Below are 27,554 nucleotides of genomic sequence, written 5' to 3' on the forward strand. Positions count from 1 at the left end.
GGAAAGATCCTTTGAATTTAATTTACTAATGTAATTCAACGAATAGTTATGCCTTCTACCAGGGATAGTGAGTATAATTTTAAAACAGGTTGTTTCATTCTTAACAATTAGCACTTGGCTTTCAGTGTCTCTTCCTACCTAACCCAAGTTCCTGATTTCAGTGCTTCCCACCTTTTTCATGCCATTCTACAAATAAAAAATAACTGTAAGGCATAGTGGTGTAAGCAAATGAGTCTACCGTACAGGAAGTACACAGTCCTGAACCCCGCCCCACCTCCTAGGATCCATTCAAGGCATACATGTAATCTATATACATCATTCCAGTGTTCATGACATACTGGTCAAGGTACGGTACCCTATATGACTTCTTAGAACCATCCAGGATCTGGCCCTACGGTATTTAGCCAAACCAATTTTCAGTGCTTCCAGCAATCCTCTGAATATTTTGGGTCCTTAAAGCCCCTCTGATGAAGTAGCAAAAGGTGTTTGAATGAAGTAATGCTAGGTCAGAGCTTACTACTACTATAAGCTATTCTTATGCACTGTCATTTTGACTTAGTTATGTCCATGAGAGATGAAGAAAACTGAGTTATCCTCAAAATGGCTGTTGTATGGGGATTAAGCTGAGATATGGGGATTATCATTGTAGTCTTTCTCAGAATTCCTTTATTTGAAAAATCCACTTGATTTTAGTTTCTGAAATTTGTCCTTAATTATATAAAGTTTAGTTAAGCTACAAACAGGTAAACATATGAAAAAATTTTGAAAGAAAAAAGTATCTTACCAATTTATTAATGGAAAGCAAATACTCTTTTCTGGAGCAGATTAAAGAAGTGGTCTTACAAGGCTAACTGCTGAGTCCTTGGCAAGTATATGCCTTGTGCTTGAGACCCGACATTTTATATTAAATCTTACAGCTGATAAATTTGTGTTCTTGTAATTGCATATTGTATCCAAGTGAAAAATTTATTTGGACATAATTTTATATCATTAATAATTTATTTTATAATTAATTTTGCCTATTCAGCTGTCTAAGGATGATAATTTCTTCTATTTCAGAGTAAGCTGATTATAAAATTACAACTATGATAAACTTGCTATAATTGAAGAAAATGAGTTTGGACAATTTTTAAATTTCTGAGGAGCGAAATACTTCTTAATTACTATAATTAAAGGATAAAGTTTATTCAAATACTTTATGTTGTTAATAGTACTTTTTAAATTATGTCAGTATAAGCTTTTGAAAAGAAAATATCCCATTCAAAATATGAATGGAAAAGAGGGAGTTATGCCTAAAAGCACAATACTGAATATCTAAATACTATCATTAGCTAAATGTGATAAAATTCCAATTTTTCTTTTAAAATGAGTTTAACATTTGCCAGTTTTCAACAGAAAGAAATGATTTCTTTGAAAGGTGATTTTAAATGTTCAATCAGCTGAAGTAATGGCATGGTTATTTTTCTTCTTTATCTTTGTATAGAATAGATAAAGATGCGGAAGACAAAAGACAAAAAGCCATTGAAGAGGTAACTTAAAACTGTTACTGATCATTAAACCAGTTAAGCGTCAATTCCTTCAATTCCGCATGCATGTCACCTCTTTTAGGAGGACCTCCTTCAAATCCTTTACTGTTCTAGCTTCTCACCAGCCTGCCCGTCCCCAGCTGTATGAGAGCCCTTCTGCTCCCATAAGACCAATGTCTCAGCTAGTTTGGCACCTCTTGTAGTACTTACTTATATACTATTATTGTAATGATCGATTTAGTGCTTTTCCATGCTAGACTGAACTCTTTTCTGGATATTGTGTTTCATTCATCTTCTCATTCTCAAGGTCTACCACAGTTTGTCTTTCTTTTGTCTTCAGATTATCAGTTAGCACAACTGTTTCAGGTTGGAGTTTATGTAAAGGAAGTTGAATATTTTCAGATCTTGAAAATCTAGATTGGCATTGGTAATGGTGTTGTTGTTGTTAATACTTCAGATTTTTAAAACTGTATCGTGAACTAAATTGTTTTATGGATACAGAGAAAAAGTATATAGGATATTTTTAAAAATAAAAATAACGAACTAAGTTTTTCACATTTGCTTCTTTGTTTGCTTAATTCTTAGAGTGCCAGGAAGGGTTATGTAGTTATTTCCTCAGAAACTCTTTACATCATGGCAACATTTCTTATTTTCTTTTTTGCTTCACTAGCCCCCTCTACCCACCTGTATTCCTTAGTAATACTTGTTTCTTCTGCACCTCAAAAGACTTCAGCTATGGCATGTTCTGAGATCAGGCAATGCTCGGGCCCCTCCTGCACTTGTTTTTTGGTGTCAGTGTTGTCATCTGGTATTTCAGATACAGCCTATTTCTTCAAAAATAGTTTCATATGTTTTACTGTAAACATTGTCTACTTCTTAGTCTACCTAGTAATTTAAAGTTTTCATTCTAATCCAATCACTTGATTCCTCCCTAGTTGAATAAATAGTCTCAGAATGTTTTCCATTTCCTAACATTTTGGAAAATATGCTTTCTCTTTAGAATCCTCAACATTAAAGGGAAGTTTAGCAGAAAACTTAAGAAAATGATGTCAGCGTGAAGATTAGAGTCAATGTATCAGAAACAAATTTTTATGTGTGTGTGTGTGTGTGTGTATATATATATGTGTGTGTATATAAAACATCTGAAAATAAAATAAATACATGCACATAATAAAAACAAAAAAAAGTTCAAACTGCAAAGAAAAAATATCAAATGAAAATGAGGAGTCTCTGTTCCTCCATCCCACTTCTTTAAAGTAACTACTGTAACATTTATACTTTCAGATTAATTTTATGTGTGTAATAGCTTGTGTCCTTTAAATATTTTACTCGAATAGGTTATCATTCTTATACTATTTTGCATCTTTTTTTTTTTTTGCTTAATAATTTTTCTTAGATTTTTTTATTATTAGCACATACTGATTATTAGCAATACCATACTATTTCATTGTCTGACTGTATCATAATCTAACCCAGCTGCTATTGATCGATGTTTAGGTTGTGTTCAGTCTTCTTCTATCACAAATAATGCTTCAGTGAACACACTTGTACAGATATCTTTTTGTAATTAAAATGGACTTGCTAAATCAGAGGCTTTGTGATTTCAGTTTTGGCAAATTTTGCCATCTTGTCCTCCCAAAAGGATGTACCAATTTTTACCCTTGACTACGTTATGATACTTAATGTTTTCTCATATCTGCAATAATGGTTATTAACAAACTTCTTAATTTGTGCTACTCTTATTATCTTAAGAGTTTATCTCGTTATTTGGATTTGTGTGTCTTTCATTTTGAATGAACTTATACATGGCTTCATAAGTTTATGGGTCCTTTATATTTTTTTCTGGGAATTGTCTATATCGTAATCTCTGCTCCACTCCCTATTTTTTTACATCTTTCCTCATGCATTCATTTGTAGTTTAGTCAAGGAAATGAGTTCTTTGTTATAGGTATAGCAAAATATTTTTTAAAAATGTTTTTAATTGCCCCCAAAACATGTAAAGAGAAGGGAAGAAGGCTGATTTAGGCTTAATCTTATATCTAGAATAAAAGAGGAAAAACAATATCCAAATGCTCTATCTCCATTTGATTATACTGCCAGTGGTGTGCTAGTAAATGTTTAAAAGCTGGCCCTCTGATTGTGGGGAGAGTATGAGTTTTAGTGCTTGCTGCTATCCATGATGTAAATATTCCAGCCGGGGGCAATTTCAAGTTTCTAAAATGGCATAACTAAATAGGAAAAGAAGTGTAGTGGTACATTATTATATGTAGGAGTTCCACCATAAGATACAAAAGATGTAATTAACCTCAATAGCATAGATATTGGTAAATGTAGTAAAATAACTAACAAGGGATGATTTTGAGTATTTTTTAAATTTATTTAATTATAAGTTGTATATAATTTTATTTTTCATATTGGCTTTGCCCCAAATTCCTGAAAACTTAATAGTTAGATCTTGAGGCCCAATACAAGCCAGCTCTAGCCCCTGTTCATACTGGCTTACTTGTGTATATGTATCTCTATTTATTCCTTCCCTCTTTGTGCTCCCTTTTGTCATCCCTCAGTGCCACGTGCCCCCCCCCCAAAAAAAAATTGGGGAAAAGTAAAAATATTTTCTCTAGGTTAATGCCCTTAGCTTAATATGCAGCTTTCACATTGGAGTGGTTGGTTGATTTCTTTTTACATGTACTTTAAATTTCTTCCATTTCACCTTTGGTCATTTGTGCTTTTAAGTATTAAACTTTTTAAACCTATAAAGTTAGTATATAACATGTTTGATGGTTATTTGAAAATAACAGGTACCTTTTCATATTTTGGGGGGAGTTTATACCTAATTGTATGACTTTAATTTTCCTAGTTTTTCACTAAGGATGTCATTGTGCCCTCTCCTTGGACTGATCATGAAGGGAAACAGCTTTCAGAGTATCATTCCAGTAAATGTGAGTATACAAAAGATCATCTGAATAAAAGTCAGAAAATTATAAATCAGTGAATGTAAAACAACATATAGTGAGGTGTCAGTTTATGTGCTTTGGTAAAGGTGTTGATATAAATGAAATTTCTGGGTACTAGAGAGTTAACTATTTAAAGGTTAGGATTCAAAATTTGACTACAGTGTACTGAATTCATTTTTTTTGGCCATTCTATTCTGAATTTAACTTTTTCTTCATGAACATTGTGAATAGCATTTATAAATGGTGGTTATAGAGCACCCATAGTTGCAGAAATAGTATTGAATATAGAACTGAGTTGTTAATGATTTTTGCAGTGATATTGAAGGTTAATTTTTTAAATGAAATTCTTAAATTGCTTTGTTTTTGCTAATTTGCTGATTTCTTATAAAGGTAGAGGAAGGACACTTGATTTCTAGGACAGTAATACAGCTGATTATCTGCAAAATTAATAAGGAAATCGAAGGACAAGCCAATAATCTTTAAAGTATTTTTCTACCTCCAGGAAGTGGTTACCTTATATTTGCTCTTACTGTCCTTTGGGTTGTGAGCAATGTTCAAATATCACTTGTATATATGCATCCCTCATTTCAGTGGAATTACCCACTCTTCTGTGTAGCATACATTAATTATGCTCTCAATATAAGAGAATATTTGTTCCATTCTTTATCCAAAAATAAAAAACCATAACAATAATAGGTAAATGGATTGAGTACTCAACATGCTCCAGGACAGTGCTAAGTGCTTTCAGTAATTCCTTAAAACAGCTCGTATGAGGTAGGTGCTATTATTGGCCCCATTTTATAGGTGAGAAAACCTCATTTTAGAAAGGTTAAAGCCCTTGCTCAGGATTACAGAGATGACAAAAGTGGTAAAACATGGAGTCAAAACTAGGCATTCTCAGTTCAGATTCTGTATTCTTAGCCTTTTCAACCTAAAGTAGCGTGCAGTAGTGGATGCAGACCTGGGTTGCAGACCTCCTGCTATTATAAACCAGAAAGGGTACTCGATCAAATTATTCAATCTCCTTAGACTTCAGTTTTTTATTTGTAAAATAAAGGAGTTGAACTGCATGGTGTCTTAACATCCCTTCCAGCTCTAAAATTCTATATCCAAGGTGACATTTTCTTAGATGCTAGTTTTTCTCCCAAATTCTTTAATTTTTGATTTTTGAACAGATGAATCAACCTTCTTATGTGATCTTTTTTATAAAATAATTTCATATACCAAATATCTTATTTCAGTTACAGTGGTACGGGATCAGGAAAATGCTAAAAATACGACAGCCTCTTTGATAAACTAGTCCAGCCCATGATGACAAGAGTGCAGCAGTTGATAGGGTGGGCTCCAGGACTGTGCTGTCTAGTCTGGTGTTAGGAGAATTCTCCATGGTCTCGAATTACTGCACGTCAAGTGAGGAGTGGCTCACATTGCCTTTTTTTTCCAAACTATCTTTTCAAGGATATTTGTGGACATCCTTAGAAGATAAAGCTAATGTGTCCCTCCAGAGCAGAGAGGGTTTTGTGTCTTCCTCTGGAGCAAGTTTGCTTGCAGCTTACTGTAAAAGAATGGGATTTCCTAAGCTCAGGGTTCTTGAGCTGTGCTGAAAACCTACTGCGTGAGCCACATCCACCTGGGCTGTTCTATGTCACTTCCTTGGAGCTTAGGGGCAAAGGAAACCGATGTGAACATGGAGCTCTCGCTTCTTGTGCTAGGAGTAGTGAAGTCCTTTGTCTTTGACTCAGGAGTCTTATGTCTTCAACCAGCATCCATGGAATGTTGACACCACTAACTTGTCAGCTTGCAAGTGGGTAAAATCTCAGACCTTTCACAATTCTTGACATATGGTAGCCACTAACCAAATGTGACTTTTTAAAATTAAATAAATTTAAATTAAACATTTAGATACCTAGTCACACTATTAACATTTCATGTTTAAGGTGTTTGGACTCTATGTAGCCTAAAGACCTAGGGACATTTTAGCCTCAGAGTGTGTTGATTACATTTGCCTTATAGTAGGTCGTGCTGCCTACAGCAAAGAAGGCATTTGAATCTAGAATTTGATTTCTTTTCTTACCCATTCTGATAGTATTTAATAAAAGACTTTAACTCATTCACCCACCCCACCCACTTAACCCAGTCATTCATCCATTTATTTATTAAGTTTATTAGATTACTGGTCTTTATTCTGTTATTTTAAAAAGTCTCCTTACTTTTGCCTTCTTTTAATTTTGCTTATGTTAATCATTTTTGTCATTGTATGTTTTAGTTGTTTTATCTTGTGACTTTCAAGTTATGAACCTTAATATTTAGTCATTAACTTTCAATTTTTAATAAAATTATTTGCAGCTATATTTTTAACTCTTGCTATGAAAAAAACAGCATGGTTTTATTTACCAAATTTTAGGTTTTGTCAAGATCATCTGGTGTTTTAATTCAGACAATTTAAACCCATTTTTCAAAAATATTAAGTGACAGAGGATCTGTTAAGGACACTGAGGATGGCTAACATGCATCTTAACCTTTTAAGGTTTACAACATGGAGAGCAACCATACTTTCCTTAAAAAGTATTACTTGGTGCCTCCTTGTCTGCTATACAGTAGTAATCTTTCAAGTTTTATCTTTGTGCTACTTCAAAATTTAAAAAAATAATTAAATAAACATAACAGAAATTTGCCAACATATACTTACATGTACAGACTTTTTTTTTCATTTATTTTTTAAATGTAAAATAAAAGTTTCCACTTTGTTCAGTTTTTTTGTTTGTTTGTTTGTTTTTTAACTCTGGAAAAGTTACCATAAAGTAAATGAAGAATATAAAATGTAAGATTTTCATTTAAAATGTTTTAACAGGTATTAATGTAAGTAATGAATCTCCAGTTGGAAGAAAGCTGACCATCTATTCTGAGAAAAGCAATGGTGAGTATGAATATAATCTGGAAAGGGGTATGTTCCACAATAAGCTATGTTTAATTTTAAATTCAGTTCGTGTGATAACACTTTACTCTGGAATTGAAATTATTTTTTATGAATGTATTAGACCTGACTTTTAAAAACAATTACATACATCCAGTCATGTTTTAGAAATAGCAGTGTTGTGTTGTTTTCTTAGTCAAAGCATAGAGGTTGATTTCTGGATTTGGAAAACATTTTTTTGAGAATTTGTTAATATTAGGCAATCTATCCCCAAATATAGACTGGCTTATTTTTTGATCCAAGTGCCAGCAGAAACACCAGGAGTTTACATCAGTGCTGGAAAGTGTGGGAAACCATTTGTAGGAAGGTGACATATTATGTAGTGGAATGCATAAATGAAATAATTCAGCTTCACTGGAACCTCATGGGGAGGTGTTTGGGAAGCACATGCTAAATTGCATGTAATTTGCTTGCATTGATTTAATCCATGTTTGTATTTTTTTATCTGCTTGCTTCTAGCTGCTTGTCAGACATTGCTGTCTCTTCCTGTAGATTTTAATTTAGAGAATATATTAGGTAAGTTGCATTTATCTTTAATAATTTAAACAAAAGGTTTTGTTTTGATGGCTTTTTGTAAATGGAAATATGTGGTAATGCCTCTTTCTAAAGAAATGAAACCATCCTGAAATTATCATAATGAACTTTACTATAGATGTAAACTACTTATGGTCACATCTTATTGGTATCACCTATACTAATAATGAAGCAGTCAAAAAGAATAATTTCGGACTTCAAATATCACATACACCATTAAACACTGGCCTCTTTTTTGAAAACAATTCAGACAGATTGTGCATGGTGGTTTTTTAAAAATCAGATAACTGAAGTATAATTATTCTTCAAAATGACTAGCTTTGCCTTCTATTTTGTTAACTTTAAATGTAGGTGACTATTTTAGAGCTGATGAATTTGCAGATCAATCTCCTGGCAACCTCAGTTCTTCATCCCTCCGAAGAAAGCTATTTTTAGATGGCAACGGAAGTATCTCTGACTCCTTACCTCCAGCTTCTCCCAAAAGTCCTCGCACTGGTGCTCAAGCATCACTTGAGGTTTTTTATTCAATAGATTTATCTCCTGTACGGTGTAGGAGCCCTGTGCAGACACCAAGTTCGGTAAGAAGTATATTAAAAGTGGCTGGTTAGTTTGCTGTGGATGTACTTAGACCTTGATGCTTATATTACACTCAAGAGAAATAGTTGCCTTCTGACTTTTATATTTCATGAGGATTAAATCAGTGTACATTTTATCATTAGTCAAGAATGTTTTTGGTCTGTCCAATTTTGCATTTAGAAGTATGCAGGATAACCAAATTTGTCATGTATCTCAAGGAGTTTCAGTGAAAATTATTTACTGAATTATATAGTTTTTTTAGTATAACACAACTGGATTGGCATTAATGGAGTAATTTAATTTAAAACTTTTCATAAACAGCTGCTTAATATGAAATATAATGGTTTGTTTAAACACAGTGCATTTATACTTTGTTTTGACTAGTGTATTCTGTTTCAAAAATTTTGTAGTAATCATAGCTGTCCTTGTTATAAGATGTCTTGACTTTTAGCATCTTTCCTTTGAAGAATGACCAGAGTTCATATGATCAACTTTATAAATGTGTTTTGAAGATAAAGATAAATAGCATATGGAATAACAGAGTTGTGGAAGAGAACTGTATCACTCTATTATTTATTTATTTATTTATTTACATATTTATTTATTATTTTTATCATAGGGGCAGTTTTCTTCTAGCCCTATTCAGGGCAGCGCAAAAAAATACAGTTTGGGAAGTATAACCAGCCCTTCACCTATTTCTTCACCCACTTTCTCACCAGTTGCTTTTCAAATAGGAAAGACACCACTCTCAGGTATGTCTCATAACAAAATACCTAATTTAAATTTTTACAGCATCAATATTTGTTACCAAAGAGGCTTCTTTTTAGCTTGTTCTAACGATAGAGCTCTAATCTATGGCCATACCACCCTGAACAAGCCCAATCCCGTCTGATCGCAGAAGCGAAGCAGGGTTGGGTCTGGTTAGTACTTGGATGGGAGACCACCTAGGAAGACCAGGTGCTGTAGGCGTAAAAAATAAAAAATAAGCAATTGTAAGCTGACAAGGTCCTTGCAATCTGTGAGGTCAACCAAGGGTTGCCTCAAAAAAAAAAAAAATAAAAAAATAAAATAACTATAGAGCTCTATGACCACTAACCTTTTAAAATTTAGAAACTTTTTTTTTTTTTTTTTTTTAAAAAAGGAACAGTTTACCTTCAAAAACTGAAATTCTTGGCAAAGTTAAATACAGGTAATTTGATCAGCAATATATTATGTCAAACATGCTTATAAACAGAATCAAAGAGAGATTTCAATTTTAGAGATAAGTTGGTTTTAGTATCCTTTTTTTTTTTTTTTTTTGCTTCTGACCTAGAGGTTCACACTTTGTTAATTGGATATTCGTACTTTGTAAATATGTATTTGAGTAAGATTTTTAAAGCAAATAGAGTGTGTTGAAATTTATGTATTTCTCTTTGCAATATGTCAGTCTCTGAAAATTATAGCACTTTTTGAAAATTACATAATAAAAACTATTCATACTTGAGAAAATTGGAAAACTGAAAATGGTATTTGTGTGTGTGTGTGTGTGTGTGTGTGTGTGTGTGTGTGTGTGTCTCATCCACATGAAGAGATACACACATACACACACAGTTATATATCCTGCTTTTTTACAAAGCATTTTATTAGGAGTATTTTCATAGGTCGTTCAAGTCATTTATTGTTTGAAACCATGATTTTGAATCAGTACGTGTTATTTCATTACATGGATATATCATTTGCTATCAACCATTGATAAACGTTTAAATTGTTTCTAATTTTTTAAATCACATATCTAATGATTATATCTGTGTGTACATTGTGTTGTATGTATTTATATCCTTGGTTAAATTCCCAGAAGTGGATTTGGTCAAAAGCGGTGAATGTTTTTAAGGCTTGATGAATTTTATCAAATTTTCTTCATAAAAGGTTGCAACAATTGAAATTTTCATCAGTAATATATAGGAAAGTGAGTTTCTCCCAACCCAGAAACACTGGTGTTATCATTCTTTTTGCATTTTCTTAATTTAGTAAATTATAAAAAAAGATTCCCTTACTGCTTTAATTTTTGTATCTGATTATTATGATGTTGAATTCTTTCTGAATGTTTATTGGTTATTTTAGAGTGGGGGATTATTAGTTCAGACTTCAATGTTTTGTTAAACAAATGGTCTCTCATTGCTTTAACTTCCATATTTTTTATTGTTTGTATAGCTGAATACACTTTATGTATTTATTTACCATTGGAAGGATTGTTTCTGTGCTTTTACCCATCTTTTTAAAACCTTTTGTTTAAGCCAATGAAGTTATAAAAACTATTAAGTTTTAAAGCATTTTTCTCATTTTGATTATCATTGTTAAGCTCTTTATTATTGCAAATATTACTTTACAGTTTTTTGTTTGCCTGTTAATGTTGCTTATTGCATTTTGCATAAACACAGATTTTTACATAAGCAGTCCCCCTTATCTGCAGGGATATGCTCCAAGACCCCAGTGGATGTCTGAAACTGTGGGTAGTACTAAACCCTATATACTATATTTTTCTATACATACGTACATACCTATGATAAAGTTTGATTTACAAATTAAGCACAGTAAGAGATTAACAACAACAATAATAAAATAGAACAATTGTAACAAATACACTAGTAAAAGTTATGTGAATGTGCTCTCACTCATAACTGAGACAACTGCTAAGTGACTAATGGGCAGGTAAGCTATACGGAGTGGACACGCCGGACAAAGGAATGGTTCATGTCCTGGGTGTGACAGAGCAGAACAGCATGAGATATCATAATGCTGCTCAGAACGGCAAGAAATTTAAAACTTGTGAATTGTTTATTTCTGGAATTTTCCATTTAATGTTTTTGGACTGTAGTTGACTGTGGGTAACTAAAACAGCAGAAAGTAAAACTGTGGATAAGGGTAGGGGCTACAGTATTTCATTTATCCGGTTATAGCTATTAATTTGTAGCTGTCAGCTGATTTGTCCAGTTTCTTCTTTGTATATGAACAATATTGTTATAGTAGCAATGTGCTTGTGAAGAAATAATTCTCAGGGAGTATTTTGTTTAATTAACAAGGGAAAGTACCAGAGGAATTATTTTTTTAAGAGCTTCATCTTTTTGAGACACATTCATTTGTACTATTGTTTTTAACACTAAAATTTTACTTCAGTAAACAGCATAACTATTATAGAAATTCATTTTTTTCTGTCATGAAATATGATTACCATTTATTGATGGCTTATCCATTTTTGTGTTTTACGATGTAATTTTTCCTTTCCATCTTTTAGAACAAAAGAAGTTTACTTTGCCTTCTGATGTTTCGTCTGGAATAAATTCTAATGGAATTACTAATCCGTGTATCAGAAGTCCTTACATAGATGGCTGCTCACCAATTAAAAACTGGTCTCCTATGAGACTTGAGATGTGTAGAGGCGGTACTCAGTATCGGACCTCACTGATTCGGATACCTTTTACTCTTGAGGCTCACAGTGAAGATGAAGAAGATAAAGCAAATATGTTTTCCAGAGATGCCTTATCATCCGCCATGGACACTACTGGAGTCCCTCAGAGGCAGCTGGGTAGTGACGCTTCTCCACATGGCACACATTTAGTAGTGACTGCCATGTCTGTTACACAGACTCAGTCCAGTGCTTCTGCAAAAGACCTAGCACTGCTGCAGGATGTGGAAAGTGAGAGGGAAAATAACACTGTGGATATGGTTGATCCTGTAGAGATAGCAGATGAGAACACATGGATTAAGGAGCCGATTGATAATGGGAGTTTACCCGTGACCGATTCTGTGAGTGGGATTGCTTTCAGTATGGAAAACTCTCAAATGTGCATGTCACCTCTTGCAGAAAGCAGTGTCATTCCTTGTGAAAGCAGTAACAATCAGGTAAAGTATTTTAATATTCTGTCATCCTTTACTTGCTCCCTTGATGTTCTTTATCCTTTCTTATCCAAGATTATGGTAAGAGAAAATGCATTAAATGTGAGGACTATTGTATTATATGTATTTTTAATATCAATCAATACTAGGCAATATCAAGCAGTTTAGTTTCTTGTAATTTGGACTCAATGCATATTTAATATTCACATTAACTGATAATTATTTGGAGTAGGAGAAGATGAGAGCAGAAAAGAAATCAAGCTGCTCTGGTTCTACCTACTGCTAGAGTCAGGTACCTTCTCAGGATTCCTGTCTTTCATGTGGAGTTAGTGCTTAAGGAATTTAATTTCTGGTATAGTTTATGTATTCTAAAAGTACAGTAATTTTGTTTTTTCCTTTATATGATTTAGGGAGAACAACTGAGTTTAGAGCACTTTTATGTATTTTTTTGTACTTTAAAAAAATATGATTTTATAACCGACATTTTTCATGTATTTAAACATTCCTAATTTGCAATATCTGGCAAGAGGAAAGCATGATTCATTTGACAGAACTACTTCATAGCCAGCACTCCCTTTCAGGAAGACATTTGTTTAATTCATTGACATATTCTTTGAGCTGAGAATTTTGAAAGAAATTTAAAATATTCAGAATGCAATCCTTACCTGCCATTTCATAGTAAAAATATATAATGTTCATTTAGCTCTACCTATATGCCAGGAGTTATTCTGAGTACTCTGTGTTAATTTGTTTAATCTTCACAACAATCCTGTGAAATAGGTGTATGTGTACTATTATCCCCATTTTACAGATGAGGAAACTGAAGGTCAGAAAGGTGAAGTAAATTGCCTATATTTAGCTAGTAAGTGGTGGAGCCAAAATTTGAATCCTGGCAGTCTAGCTTTAGAGTCCATGTTCTTTAGTCCAAGTTTATACTGACTCATAGTAATAGCCAATACTTAGATGGTGTTTCATTGTGCCAGGCACTCTTCTAACTACTATATATGTATATACTATATATATTTTCATTTAATTCTCACAACAACCCTAAAATACTTTAGTTTTATCCATTTTAAACTCATGGAGTGATTCTAATTGACTCAAAATTAAATATAATCTTATCCTGACTTCTAGGATCATTGTGTTCTCTCTCTCTCTCTCTCTCTCTCTCTCTCTCTCTCTCTCTCTCTCTCTCTCTGGATGTACACACACACACACACACACACACACACACACACACACACACACACGAATCACTTTTACCTATTTTAGCTTCTAAATTTAGTTCCTAAGTGAAAAAGCACATACAAACTTAGCTTTAAAGGTATAGTAAACTTTTTCTTTCCCTTTTTCTTACTACTTTTTTCAGAGCATCTGTAGAAGAATTATAAAATACTTTCATTGAAATACACCTAAATCATCCAACTACCCATTGGAAGCCTATATCACTATTAAATTGTCATCCACTCTATCTCTACTTCAGTACCTGCAGGGATGGATATTCCAGTACATTTTGGGACTTCTCTTACCATTACAAGCCTCTTCCTTACATTGAACTAAAGTATGGTCTGTCTGTGACAACTACCAATCAGTTTCAATTTTACCCTTTGGGTTGTATCATAATAACGCCTACCTTTTGAAGACCATTTGTTGTTTAAAAATGTATTCATACATTCTTATTTTCCTACCACAGAGGTAGCTTTCAAACAGAGACAGCCATATTTTCTCAGGGCCTTGTGACTTGCTTTACTGTGGATTCCCTTAACCTGTATTGTTCTGTATTGTTCTCTGTATCCCATTCTTCTCTTTCCTGGTTTATTTCTTTCTTTACTGGATCATATTTTCTCACAGCTTTCTGAGTTAGAACATTTTTCAAGATACTTCATGTCTAATCGTGTGTTCTTTATTCTTTCACATTTGAGAATTTGGGAACAATTGTCTTCAGACTTTGAAGGCATGGTTTCATTGATTCTATTCAGTATTGCTGGTGAGAGATCTGAAACCATTTTAAAACTTAATCTTTTGTAAATGATCTCTTTTTACCCGCTTCCTGGAGTATAGGATCTTTTCTTTGTCCACAGTGCCCTTTGTCCAATGGTACTTTGGTGTAAGTTTCATTTCATTAATTGTGCTGGGCACTTATGATCTGTAAGCTCAAGGCCTTCATTTCTTGGCTCTTTTCTAACTTCTGGAAAATCACCTCATCCTCAGCTGTACATTTCTACCTGTGGGGAGTAAGATGACCTGTGTTGTCTGGTTGGTCCATAGCAGGCATCAATATTAGAGGGGTCTGGTGATAGCCAGTGGGGTCAGCCACCATCTCACGGGGTGCCCATTGATCCTTCTCTTCCTACAGAAGGGTACAAACTCCTGTGTGTCTTACTCCCTATACTGTACTATTAACTTTTCCCTTGATATATTATGTATTTGAGTTATAGAAGCCAGTTGTTTGGCACCGGTGAATAATAAAAGAGTAATTGGCAGAGTCTCTGGAAACAATAATTACATTTTGACCAAATAGCTGTCAAATAGTAGCAGAACAGAGAGTTTCCCCTGGGATGGCAATATTTCTTTTTTACACATCATACGGTTTTATTTAAATGGAACGTGACTCTCCACTCTCGGAAGTAAACAAATACCCATCCATTCCTGAAAACTGGAAATATTTTTCTTAAGATTATGATAGAATGAACTTTCTAGGCTGCTTTGTGCTGGGAACAAAAGTACACACCTTTCCCTTCCTCTGATCCTAATTCGCAGAAAAAGGCTTAGGTGCAGTGGATCTTTCTAAGATTTTGTGTTTGGTGTTCAGCATTGTGCAGGTAAATGCAGTGTGGGTGGTAGACTGGGCTTTGGAGCCTCAGCTCTTCACCTAGTTTTGACCTTGAAAGTTAACGCTTCTGAGCCTTAGCTTCCTCTTCTGTGAAGTTAGCAGGGTTGTAGTGAGGAGAAAGTTAAGAATGACATTATACAGAGTGCCATATAGAGGGCCGGGCACTTTTTTAGGCACTCATTACTTATTTGTACCAAAACTGAAGTTTGCTAGAATCCTTCTTTTGCTTTCTTGGGCATTAACTGTATCCTAGAATGCTATAATTTCAGTTCAGTGAATAGTTGACCTAAATCTAGAGCCATTTATATGTGGTATTATTTTTGAAGCTTTTTATTTAATCAATGGGTATGAGTATAATGTAGCCCAGCTTTTAAAAAATGTGTATAATTTTGAATACTCTTAAAGGTAGCATGCCTTTTAGGTAAATTTTATTTAGAAATATAACCAAGCCATTTAAAGGTTGGTAAATGAGTTGGAAGGTAAAGTTGATTGTTAATCCTCACTTTCATCTACAAAGTATAACAAAGTAACTGGAAAGCATGTTCTTATTGGCTAGTTCACTTATTCTAATAATTATAAGATATATTAGAAGGAATTTTATAACTACTTTTAAGAACTGGTTCTATATAAAACTACCTTTTGGGGGTTATATATTACTTTTTAAATTCCATTCAATATGATGAACAGTGAATATTACATTGTTCAGCTGTGAATATTCCATTTTATATTTATAATCTTATTTATGTGTATATATTTTATATTTTTAAATAAGTTTACTTTAAAAAGTTCCTCAAATTTTGTGGATAAGTGAATTAGTTTGCATTGTTATCCTTAGGTTAATTTTATTTTTGTTCTCATCCCCGTCAGATGGATAGTGGCTATAACACACAGAATTGTGGAAGCAATATTATGGATACGGTTGGGGCAGAAAGTTACTGCAGAGAGGGTGATGCACAAACCTTGGAGGTCGAGAATAAATGTCAAGTTTTTAATACAAAGGTATGGGAAAACAGTTTAATAACATTTGTAGGTTATAAGACTTTTTTGGGTCTATTTTCTCCATTTTGCTTAAAGTTTTTATTATCATGTTTATGCCTCATCCCGTCTTCAAGTGATTAAACAACAGGAGGTGGTTTTTGAGTACAAGAGGTTGGAGAGGGAGAGCTAGCCCTTCTTTAGAATTGGTACTTGAAATCAGTTCCTTAAAACTAAAGAGGAATAGGTATTGGGGGTACCAGAGAGAAGAGTCAGAGGTTTTTGCCTCAAATATTGTCTAAACGCTAAACATAAAAAAGAACTTTTATTATTAGAGAGGAAAATAGTACAATTGAGAGACTATAATACACATCAAATTCACACACAAAAGGCTCTTAAAATCCAAAGCCTTTATAGATTTTGGATACTGAATAACATGAACCTTACATACTGAATATTTACACAAATATATACTGTCGATGAAGACATTTACTGAACCTAAATAGGATGGTTTTAACTGTATGTTCCTATTTCAAGAAACCCAACATAAATTTAGGCGCTAATTGGAATTTTTTATATGCCAATTTATTAATAAACATAGTAAACATCAGCAAGTGCACTACTAAATATAACTCTCCAAATATTAATTCATATGGAGGCCACTTATTTTCCCTCTCCATTTTGTCATGAGGTGGGACTATAGTTGTCCACTTAAAAGTGAACTGCATATTCAGGTACAGGAAGTACTTACTGATACAAAATATTGATTTGAAAAAAACCCTATCTTCTCTGTCCCTTTAGAATCTGCATTTAAGTTTTAAAAAGTCTCAATAGTTGCACTCTTGAATGGTCTATTTAAGTTGAAAATAAGGCATTTTCTTCTTTCATAGCAAGACCATACAACACAGAGGTGTTGGATGAAGACAGCAAATCGTCCTCAGTGCAGCAGTCTATAGAGTTACCTCTTTCAGAACCAAAGACTACCTACCGCTGAGCAGCAGCTCGCCTACGGGACCGTAGTTGGGGAAAACCTGCTTCACCTAACATGCTTCGCTGTTTCCCTCCTTAATGTGAAGAATCAAGGGCTTAATTTAGGGACGTAGAAACAACAGAAAAGCTCCTGGAACTGTCAACATGTTGCTGAAGTACAAGTTTATTTTTTATCAATAAATATTTTTGTACTTACCTTGAGTGATGTGTTTAACAAAAAATTTGAGTGATGACTTTTCTCCTACCTACAGGGTCGGTGAACTGCGAATTAGTAAGCCTGACTGACAGCACTGAATTGAGTTCTGAGCATGTGCAACTGTGGAAGTACTGTTTTATTTTACATAAAAATGTGATTATATAAATGAATTTAAATTTCTAACCTATGTAAAAGAAGTAAATTTGATTTAGATATAAAACAAATTTACTTAATTGAAGAGGTAGGAGGGGAGGTTAAGTAGGCTTCCAAAAATATTCATTCTTAAACTATTTATTCATTTCTGTGTAGATATTCTTACGGCCAGTAATAACTGGCCTAGTTCTACTTTAAAAAGTATAAATACTAGAAAGGTAGTATTAACAGCATCTTAATATTATGTATCATTTTTATTAGTGGGATAAATGCAGGATGCCCAGAATCTTAGCTCCATCCCTAGGGTGAGACATCTTTTCCAGCTCAGATTTGGCCAGGGAGAAAAATAAGACAAATAGGACAGGGGAGCTCCTACAGGGCTTTAGACTGTGAAGTGACGGCTGGGCAGACTTAATTTATTTTAAAAGTTATATTCGTGTTGCGAGTAGAATGGGTATGAGTTTGTGGGGATATTCTTTATCTTTGGAGAATGTGTATTTACAGATCACCTTTTAAAAATTCATAAAGTGATAATTCACATGGAGCCCTAGGAAATAAAGACATAACTATTATTGCCATTTTTTCCTTACTGTTTTTTTGCACCTGTAAGCTTACTGCTAACCTCTAAAAAATGTTCCTTACTGTGTACCTGGTTCATCCTCTCCCAGCCAGTAGGTCTACTGTTAAAGACACTATGTTAAGAAGTTGAGTCCTTAATCACAGAGGCTTTGGAATCAATATTAACTTAAGACAACTGTAAATAAAGAAGAGTTCTAGATCCTGGGGTAGGAGCTTCCCTGGCTATTTTTTAATAGCAGAAGTCAAGAAACATAGTAGTGACTATAATTGATTCACACACCTGCTTTGTTAACTACTCGATCTGAGCCACAAATCCTCAATCTTCTCATCTGTTAAATGGGGACAGTAATCCTAACCCAAGGGAGCTTTTCAAGTGAAATATTCAATCTAAGCTGCTTAGCATAAGACCCTGCACTAGAGAAGCATTTTAGATTTATCAAAGCAGAGGCCTTAAAAGCATGAAAATAAGGTTTCTGGTCATCTTGAACTAATGCCTGAATTAGGCCTTCCTTATAAATGAGGCACAAGAAAACAAACTTGCAAAGATAAACAGACAAGGTCAGCCACAGCCTTGTTTCACCAAAAAGTCTCCCTTTTCCTTGCAAATTGGCCTGTGGGCAAAGTTTTTTGTTGGGGTGGAGGTGGTGTAAATCAAATGAGTGTATTTTATGACACATGAAATTGGTAACATTTAAATTCCTGTGTCCATAAATAAGGTTTTGTTGGAAGCTCACTATGCCCATTTGTTTGCGTACTGTCTACAGCTGTTTTACACTGTAAGAGCAGAACAGTTGAGTACTGAGGCTGTGACAGACTGTACAGCTGGCAGAGCCTCCAATGTCTAGCTAGCCCTTTCCAGACTTGCTGACTCCTGCTCTTAATTCACGTGTTAGTCCATTACTGTATGGACCCAAAATGACTCAAAGCTATTTTCCTTCATCTAAAATAATTTCTGCCTCAATGTATGGATGTTTTCCTCAGTAACAGAAAAATGGAAGGACAATCATTTAATAATTATTAAGTGCCTAAAAGTACACACTAATGATTCGCACTTAGTATACCTGCTGATATATTTACCACTCTTCTCATTGTATCACAAGCTCCTTTAAGGCAGAGATAGTTGACTTGACTGGGATAAGCCTGGTACACTGTAGGTACTTTAGAAATTGAATAAGTAAAATAAAATGTTTTAAGGTAACTATCTCAAAATACTTGAAAATGCCAATTTAATCATTATTCATCTTTGTGGTTAATGAGGAAGTAGTCACTGGCACACCAAATTTTAATACTTCAATCTGCTCCCTTCAATATGTACTTATACAACCCCCCTTTCTTACATAATTGATACATATGTGGTTTAAAAGCCATTAATTTACCTACTTTTTATTTTACAAGTAGCATGATGTGACATTTAAAGTGGCATCCATCTCTATTCTTTGAACCCTAATGCCTTACTTTGGGGGAGATATTTGAGGTGAAGGTCAAGGATGATGACCATACTTATTACCAGGTAAAACTATTTTTCCAGTCAGATCAAAATATCCTACATCTTGCCTTCCTACAACATTCAGTTCCCAAACATTCACAGCTGTTGAAGGATCACTAAGAAAATGCCGGAGAGTTTTTAACAGAACAACACATGTAAGGTAAATTAAAGGTGGCAAAGGAAATTAAATACGGAACTCCCTGACATCTTGACTTCACTGTCTTGAAATCTAAAAACTGCCATACCAAACAGCTTTCAAGATTTAGAAACAACAGATTGTTCCTTGCTTCTAAAAATGTTCTATTTTTCTCCATAGAAAAATGGTAGATTTTTTCTATCAATATGAAATAAATTATACAAAATTAATCTGCTCTTTAATAAGCAGATGAATGCACCCTTTAAATGATTTTTAGAGATCCCTGAATTTACTATCCTGTCACTATTTCAGTAATGGATGTTGACTTGAATTTTTCTGCATAAATAGTTCTGTTCAATCCAGAAATGAAGTATGATGGGATAGACACAGTCAACAGTTCAATAAAAATGCAAATTTTTCAAATTATTAAAATGTACTTAAAAGTAACAAACTATTTCACACATTTCTTAGATTTAGAAGTGTTCTCTCAAGTTTCTTGTTTCCCTGAAGGAAACCAATCCTTGAAGTTTTTTTTTTTGTCGACTATAGCTATTTTTCAAGCTTCTTCTTCTTGCTCTCTGGTTCATTAATGTCCATGTTTGAAGTATCAGTAGGAATGCTTATTCCTGGTATCTAAAATAATGCAAATGGAGAAAAATAAGGTGAGTAAAACCACAAATACGGACTAAATCTCATTCTCACCTTCGCCTTCCCCACTGACACTTCCATGTTCAAAAGGACGTAGGAGTAGATGGGGAAAATGGGGTTAGAAAAGGTTTTCCACATACAGTATATATTTCACACACAAAGTAAGGGTGGTTAAAAAATGTAAAAGGCAGACATGATTCTCAATAGGTGAGAAGCATGTCATTTGAGAACTGTTTATAACACATCCAATTATATTAGCCAAGCCACTGTGACTATCAGCATCAGAGGCTGTGCTGGGGCAAAACAAAGGTTAAGAACCAATGTCCTAGGTGAAACACTTTATCTTAAACTTCAGAAGTGCATCTTTCAAAACAAAAGTGAAAAAGGACCAAAGGGAGGATCTCAAAGAGCTCTGCTTTTGGTACCAGTGACCTCAGAAGAATTCTAAGTAGCTAAGATCCCACGCCTTAGGGCAATCAGTAAGAAAATAGGAACTAATATTGCAATATCTGTCCTCCACACTACTTCCAGAAGTCCCTCTATCATTAAATGGAAATAACTTATGACTATATCCATCTTTCACAAAATATAGTCCATTACAACACAGACAGTGTAAGTTCGGTCTTACCTGTGGTTCTACCAGGGACATTCGGATTTTCTGATGCTGAAGATTAGTTGAGTCTAACATGATTTTCACTTTAACTTTATCAAATATATGGAACACAGTATCTTCTATTTTAAGTGAAGGTATCTAAACAAAATACATTTTACTATTTTTCATTACTTTCATACACTTAAAGCTTTAATTCTTCATAGTTTACCTTTCATATTAACTTAAAAGCTTAAATTTAAAAATTACTTCAATATTTAATAAGCACATCTAGGTGTTCAATGTAACAAAAACCACTGATCTGTCTCATATAAATATGAGCTATTTCTGTGCACACTTTCTCCTTTCATTAAGATGGTCCCAATATATATTGAACTTCAGGATTTTGACCCCATTAATTAGCAAATTATTGGTCCAGTAGAGGAGCGCAGAGGTACTGCAGGCAGTTTACTGCTTCATAGTTCACTTAAAAGGGAAGAAGTAGGTTAGGGAAGTAGGGGGCGTGTCAAATAAGAGACACGGGAAATAGGAAAATTCCCTTCCTTGAGCTGTAAGCAGCCACTTATTCCTTTACATTAGCCCGTCCCTCTACCTAGGGCAAAGTGTAATTCAAGTTTTCCTTAGGGGGGAAACTTTACATGGTATAAAAGAAAAAAATCAAGGTCAATATTTTTATGTGGAAAGATATGCTGAAGTGAGAAACTGAATACACGGCAAGCTTAGGTGACATAATTAAATTTTGTAGGGTACAAAAAACAATTTGACCCTTTATAGGTACAATCTGTAACCTATCAAGGAAAAAGCGCCTCTCCCCCTGCCACAAATAAAACATCAGAAATACTGTACCTCATCATCGTAAGTGAGCCGTGGCTGTGGTTTGTCCTTTTCTTCGAAAAAGACTGTGCCTTCTAAACCGTACTTTGGAATCAACACCACGATAGCGTTCTTTCTTACAAATAGGATGTAGGCTTCTTCACTTACTATGCCTTTGCTTTTAAAAAATAACTGTAAAATAACATACAACCTTATTATGAATTGTCTTAAATACTCTGAAATTATCCAAAAAGAAAAGAAATTACATAAAAAATTAACTAAACTTCATCTCTCCTCACATTATCGACAGAAAGCAAGTACCTGGGTGTGAAAAGCCACTGATGCACGTTGGGCATATTGAGCCATTTTGTGCCGGAAATTGAGATTTTTACATAAATCTGCAAGTTTGTGTTTGTCAGTCAACTCTGGGTAAGTACAGTCAGCCCCAATAGCCACAGCCAACAACCGGTGAACAATGATGTCCGCATATCTAGATATATAAGAGAGAAGTGAGAATCATGCTACGTTAGCATTAAAATATCTTTTTAAAATTCAAAATTAACTATTTTCTATTTCATTTCATAAGGAAAAAAGTACCTTCTGATGGGTGAAGTGAAATGTGTGTATATTGGGGATGCTAAGCCGTAGTGATGAAAATCATTATCCATTCCAGAGCAGAAGTACACAGCTTGCATCATGCAGCGAGTGGCTAATATTCTTAACAGAGTGTTTAGATATGGGAAAGTAGGACAATCGGCCCGGTCCAAAGAGTCAGCCAAAGACTTGGCTGTATCAGTTTTAATTTCTACAGAAATGGCCAACTTCAAAAATATCATACGGGGATACTTAAACATTTCAGAATCAGTACCATCATGTCTTCAAAATATAATGGATCAGATTGAACAAACATGTCATTGCTGACCAGACAATAGTGCTTATCTTCTACTTTTAAACTAGGAAAACTAAAATTATAAAAAGCAATGATTGTTTTGTCTAACATTAGAACTTAACACTTTCTGAATGTAATGAAAGGTACTAAGCTCATCAGCATTCTGAAGAAAAGATAGTGGTGGCAGCGGTGCTATCTCTCAAAGTCCAACGTGTGCTTGCCTAATTTTTGTTAGAGTAGAAAAAAAAAAATCAAAGTAGCTTTGAATACTTTCCAGCTTGTCTAGATTTTCTCTGCAGGTATTTTCATTCCATTCAGAGTAGAAGTAAAGGCCAGAGACAAAATAAAAGTGTATCTGGTCTCTACAGCTCAATACTGTGATACATCAAACTTAGCTGCTTTATTCTGCTTGGGGAAATGAGGCAAAAATACTTAAATCCTCCTTCCTCTACCCAGGTCTTAGGAAGAAATAAGACAGTAAGAGAAAATTCCCCAATTTATAGCATAAGCCCTATTGGAGCAAAAGAGAAGCTGACTCGGTTCTTACAGATATGACAGGGGTAGCTCACCATAAAGGTCTGAAACATCAGAAACTAACACCATCCTGTTAGAATAATGCCCTGAGCGCTAAAACTACTCCCTCCACCTTAGCCAGTCACCTTAAGAGTAAGGGTAATTATGCCTAAATGAGTCCACTACCCAGAGGCAGGGAGGTATGTGGGGCTGAGGAAATGGTGCCCTTTCTATAATTTTCCTTTTTTCCCTGTAGGTAATACATGGACTTACTTCTTAGGAACACGATATAAAGAGGGCTTAACTGAGTTGAAGATAAAGAGAAAAAAAATTATTTGTAAATCTCTGAAGTTGGGCAGTTCAGAGGAGGCATGAAGGAACACAGGCATAAAGAATATGTATAAAGGCAGAGAGAGATGAAAAGATCTTAATGTGCCCAGGATATGGCAAATAACTTAAGTCTATACAAATGTATCGCTGTACACCATAAATTTACACAATGTTATACGTGAAATATATATCGGTAATAAAAAGGAAGAGAACTACTGGCATATTTTTGCATCAAATGACAAAAAAACTTTTATAGAGATGTGAATATAGATTTATTATTTAGAGCAATGAATAGGTCAAAACACAAATACAGATACCATTTCAAACTACAGGGCTTTACCTTGGATTTAGCTGCCTTAACAAGAATTTCATAATTTGATGGAGGAGGAGCAGGATGTTTTCGAAGCAGAGCATGTTCAGAAAATTCTTCATGAATTTTTTTTGCAACAGAGATATTGGCAAGTAACATAAATTCTTCCACCATAGAATTTGTTTCTCTGCCAATGAAAAATCATTAAATAAGAAAAGAGAATCTGACATCTATATACCGTATTTATTCACAGGTTAACTTTTCTACCTACAAGACAGTGAAAGTATTTCTTAAGTAAACATTCATGTGTGTGTGCACATGTATATTTTGAATATATAACTTAAGGCTCTTGTTTCTCAGCTATTATGTTAACAATCTCTTATTACACATCTACTATGTGAGTCAATCTTGTGCTAGAGACTCTACAAATTACACTAAAAAAATAAAAGTTTTACTAACTCTAGTAATATATAAAATCTAAATCATAAACATTTTTACCTCCTTTTACTGAGTCCAAATAAAAATATTTTTATTTAACTATATATCCATAGAAATAAAGTTTACTAAGAATTAAAAGTTTAGTTCATACAAATTTTGGTTTAATAAATAAAACTTTCACCAATAGATCACCAAAATAAAGACACTGTATCTCCAACAGCTACTTGGGGTGCTTATTATGAACCAGGCATTGTGCTGTGCTATATAGGAGTGTATGTATGTGTTTATATATACACATACACACACATACGCCCTGCTTTTCAGATGAGAAAACTGAGCATGTGTACCATTATTCCTGCTCAAGGTCACAGTTATTAGTAGTAACAGGATCCAAGTCTACATATCTTGACTTCAAAACTCTTAACCAATCTGATGTTTTTCATTCTAAATAGTTATCTATGTCCATTTAAAACTTAAGTTTAATAAATGATCTACCTTCTGTTTACACAGTGCTTTCTTTCTCTCAAGTCACTGAACATGCATTAATCTTTCATTTGTTTCCATCTAAAAACTTTTAATTTCACAAGATTCCTACAGCATGTTAATTTTTACAATATTATTAATGCCTCCTAGCATACCTTTAAAACTATAGAGACAACTTCTTAGAACTAAGTTTTTTTCTAACTGGTAGGAAGAAATGGGTGATGTTCCATTTTGGTAAAGCTGGATTCAATTTTTTCCTCGAAAAAGCTTGTAGTGTTAGGCTCATTGTTCCTAATAACATTAGACTTATTTGCACAGAAGTCCCAACTAAAATATTTTTTAAATTTTAGCTCTAATGCTATAAAGTACACACTGGTCCTAACTAACAAACTTGAGTATGCTCTTATTTCTAATCCTCAATCATCAACTAGAAAAGTATAAATGCAAATTTAATTACGAAATTACCTTATATAAGATGCATGGAAAAGAGGCCTAACTCTGATTTAACCAAAAATTCCTCGCTTCCTAAATCTTAATTAAATCAATAAAACAATAACAATAGCTGAGTACATCACCTGAAAACTCTTCGCAACACTCTATGACGTAAGAACTATTTATTAGTCACAAATAAACCTGTCTAGAGTTACGCAGGCAGAAGTGGGATCTAAACCTAGGCAGTCTGGCTTTGAAGCCCTGTGATTATTACTTTATCCTACCACAGTACATTCTACATAAAATACTTACGAAATTAATCAGAGCAATCTTCTTTTACTTACAGTAACTATTACTAGTCAAGTTCTAATATACCACACACCAATTTGAGATAAACCAATTCAAATTGGAAATTTTTCTACTATACTAATCCCAGTTTTATGTAAGAAAAACTTAAAAGTGAGATGTTTACTTTTCTATACAATTCATGTCAAAAAAAAATAAATTATAACCCTGCCAGAAAGAGACATTTGGGGTATAAATGTTTTGTTTACTAACAAAGCAGATGTTATATTTAAAATCAAAATCTTACTTATTGCCCATCAAAAAAAATTACATACCTAAGTTCCTTGGTCTGTAAATCTATAGGATCATGAGTTTCACTGTCCATGTGAAACCGAACTTCCGGAGAAGATAGAGTCAAAGCCCTAAATAAAAATTAAAGAGGTGAATTACCCAAGTGAGCCAATAACAGAAATAATTCCGGAAGTGATTCTTTTAAAACAGAAAATGATTACAGCAAGTGTGTAACGATTATTCTTCTGAAGGCTTTATGACCATCTGCTAAGTTTTATGTTCTATTCCCGTGGATAGTTTATTTTATAGATCGAAAATGCACTTAACAAGAGAGCACAATGGCAACACAACAAAATACAAGTTCTTCTTCTGAGGGTCTGAATATCTTTTGTACCCAAGATATGAGTTTTTACTAAGCTACATGGGTTTGTAATCACTTTTACAATTAAAGATACTGGCAGCATTTTATGTACCACAGAAAACCATATATTGACGTGAGAGATGATGGAGAGAGGCAAAAAGCAAACCGCTACAGGTAGATCAGTGACATTAGAAGATACACACTTCAAAATCATTTCCTACACAGACGAAATCAATGGAAGAAACTGATAAATATTAGTATGTTGCATATACTGATAGCTATCAATATCTGAGTGCTATGTGTCAGATAACATATTATGCTAAGTACTTTACATACATGGTTTGTTTAATGACTTGGCAAGTTCTCCTTTGAAAAGTAGTCCCACAAAGCAAGGGAAGTCTAATGTTTCATCATACCTTGATGCTACTTGCATCAGGGGAGGAACAAATCAACCTAAAACGTAAATTTTAATGAGGCTGGGTAACCTTGTACAATCATAGGAGAAAAAAAATGAGATGAGACCAGTTAACTGAAATTCAAGTCCTTTTCTTCCTTAACTCACTTTTATTAGAAGAGCTACAAAAGGAATACTAGAGAGGAAATCTCAACAAATAATCCTTTCCTGCCATGCAGTATTTACAAGGTTCTGCATCAGATCTAACATGTGTTTACTAATATGTCTTGGCTTAAAAAGCAAGGTATATGAATCACATTATGATCATTTTTCCTTCATAGAACACTAACCATTACATAACATAATTATGTCTATTCTTTAAAAGAGACATGATTTAAGCTAAGACAGAACATAACCTTTATGAAGGCAAAAAATATCATTTTGTTTTTACTGATTGTTTTCGCAATTCTCCCTGAGACTAAGATTCAATGATAGCTTTTAACAGATGACCTTCTATTTACAAGATTAAAGACTGTTTTTGAAGATGAAAAATATCTTTTCTATCCTAATTATGAGAAGTGATGTTACCAATGCAAGTTTCTAACTGTTTTACTTTAAAACCACCAAAATGAATAAGATTTCAATTTGTTTTACTGTTTGCTTTTAAAACATATTTTCTAAAAATTACCTTTATGTAACCTTTCTTCTGATGCCCAGCATATTGTAAACCTTCAATAAACAAATATTTGCTGAATAACATTTTGTGTCCTTAAAAAAAATCTACAGCTCTCTTACTTACATCTAAATGACAAGCTTAAGCAACAGTCTTACTGGGATTTACTGCACCCCAACTATCCTTACACAGTTTTGAATTTCATACTTAGGATCTTAGAAAACTTCCCAAAAAACGGAGGAGTGAGTAGAGATAGGGGTGGCTCATCACAGCTATCTAGAACACTGTCCAATAGAACT

General features: G+C 33.9%; 2 protein-coding genes and 1 pseudogene across 3 annotated transcripts in view; 2 read left to right on the forward strand and 1 right to left on the reverse strand.

Annotated features, from left to right (window-relative positions):
• BORA (bora, aurora kinase A activator) overlaps nucleotides 1-17,436 on the forward strand; it is a 22,044-nt gene extending 4,608 nt beyond the window's left edge. The window contains exons 4-12 of the mRNA XM_006913783.3: nucleotides 1,484-1,529; nucleotides 4,384-4,465; nucleotides 7,332-7,397; nucleotides 7,914-7,970; nucleotides 8,340-8,566; nucleotides 9,184-9,316; nucleotides 11,836-12,443; nucleotides 16,138-16,269; nucleotides 17,136-17,436. Of these exons, the coding sequence (XP_006913845.2) occupies nucleotides 1,484-1,529; nucleotides 4,384-4,465; nucleotides 7,332-7,397; nucleotides 7,914-7,970; nucleotides 8,340-8,566; nucleotides 9,184-9,316; nucleotides 11,836-12,443; nucleotides 16,138-16,269; nucleotides 17,136-17,201 (1,417 nt within the window). The 3' untranslated portion in view covers nucleotides 17,202-17,436. The remainder of the gene's footprint in view (nucleotides 1-1,483; nucleotides 1,530-4,383; nucleotides 4,466-7,331; nucleotides 7,398-7,913; nucleotides 7,971-8,339; nucleotides 8,567-9,183; nucleotides 9,317-11,835; nucleotides 12,444-16,137; nucleotides 16,270-17,135) is intronic.
• On the forward strand, nucleotides 9,415-9,533 carry LOC112481415 (annotated as a pseudogene).
• The window catches only part of DIS3 (DIS3 homolog, exosome endoribonuclease and 3'-5' exoribonuclease), a 26,856-nt gene continuing 15,853 nt past the window's right edge, over nucleotides 16,552-27,554 (reverse strand). For both annotated transcript variants that reach the window (XM_006913784.3, XM_015590897.2), the window contains exons 15-21: nucleotides 25,872-25,958; nucleotides 23,929-24,085; nucleotides 22,454-22,677; nucleotides 22,178-22,346; nucleotides 21,890-22,048; nucleotides 21,062-21,184; nucleotides 16,552-20,418 (exon numbers count right to left, since the gene is read on the reverse strand). In XM_006913784.3, coding sequence (XP_006913846.1) covers nucleotides 20,335-20,418; nucleotides 21,062-21,184; nucleotides 21,890-22,048; nucleotides 22,178-22,346; nucleotides 22,454-22,677; nucleotides 23,929-24,085; nucleotides 25,872-25,958 — 1,003 coding nt within the window. In that variant the 3' untranslated portion in view covers nucleotides 16,552-20,334. The remainder of the gene's footprint in view (nucleotides 20,419-21,061; nucleotides 21,185-21,889; nucleotides 22,049-22,177; nucleotides 22,347-22,453; nucleotides 22,678-23,928; nucleotides 24,086-25,871; nucleotides 25,959-27,554) is intronic.

Source organism: Pteropus alecto, unplaced genomic scaffold (assembly GCF_000325575.1).
Source record: "Pteropus alecto unplaced genomic scaffold, ASM32557v1 scaffold72, whole genome shotgun sequence".
Taxonomy (NCBI): domain Eukaryota; kingdom Metazoa; phylum Chordata; class Mammalia; order Chiroptera; family Pteropodidae; genus Pteropus; species Pteropus alecto.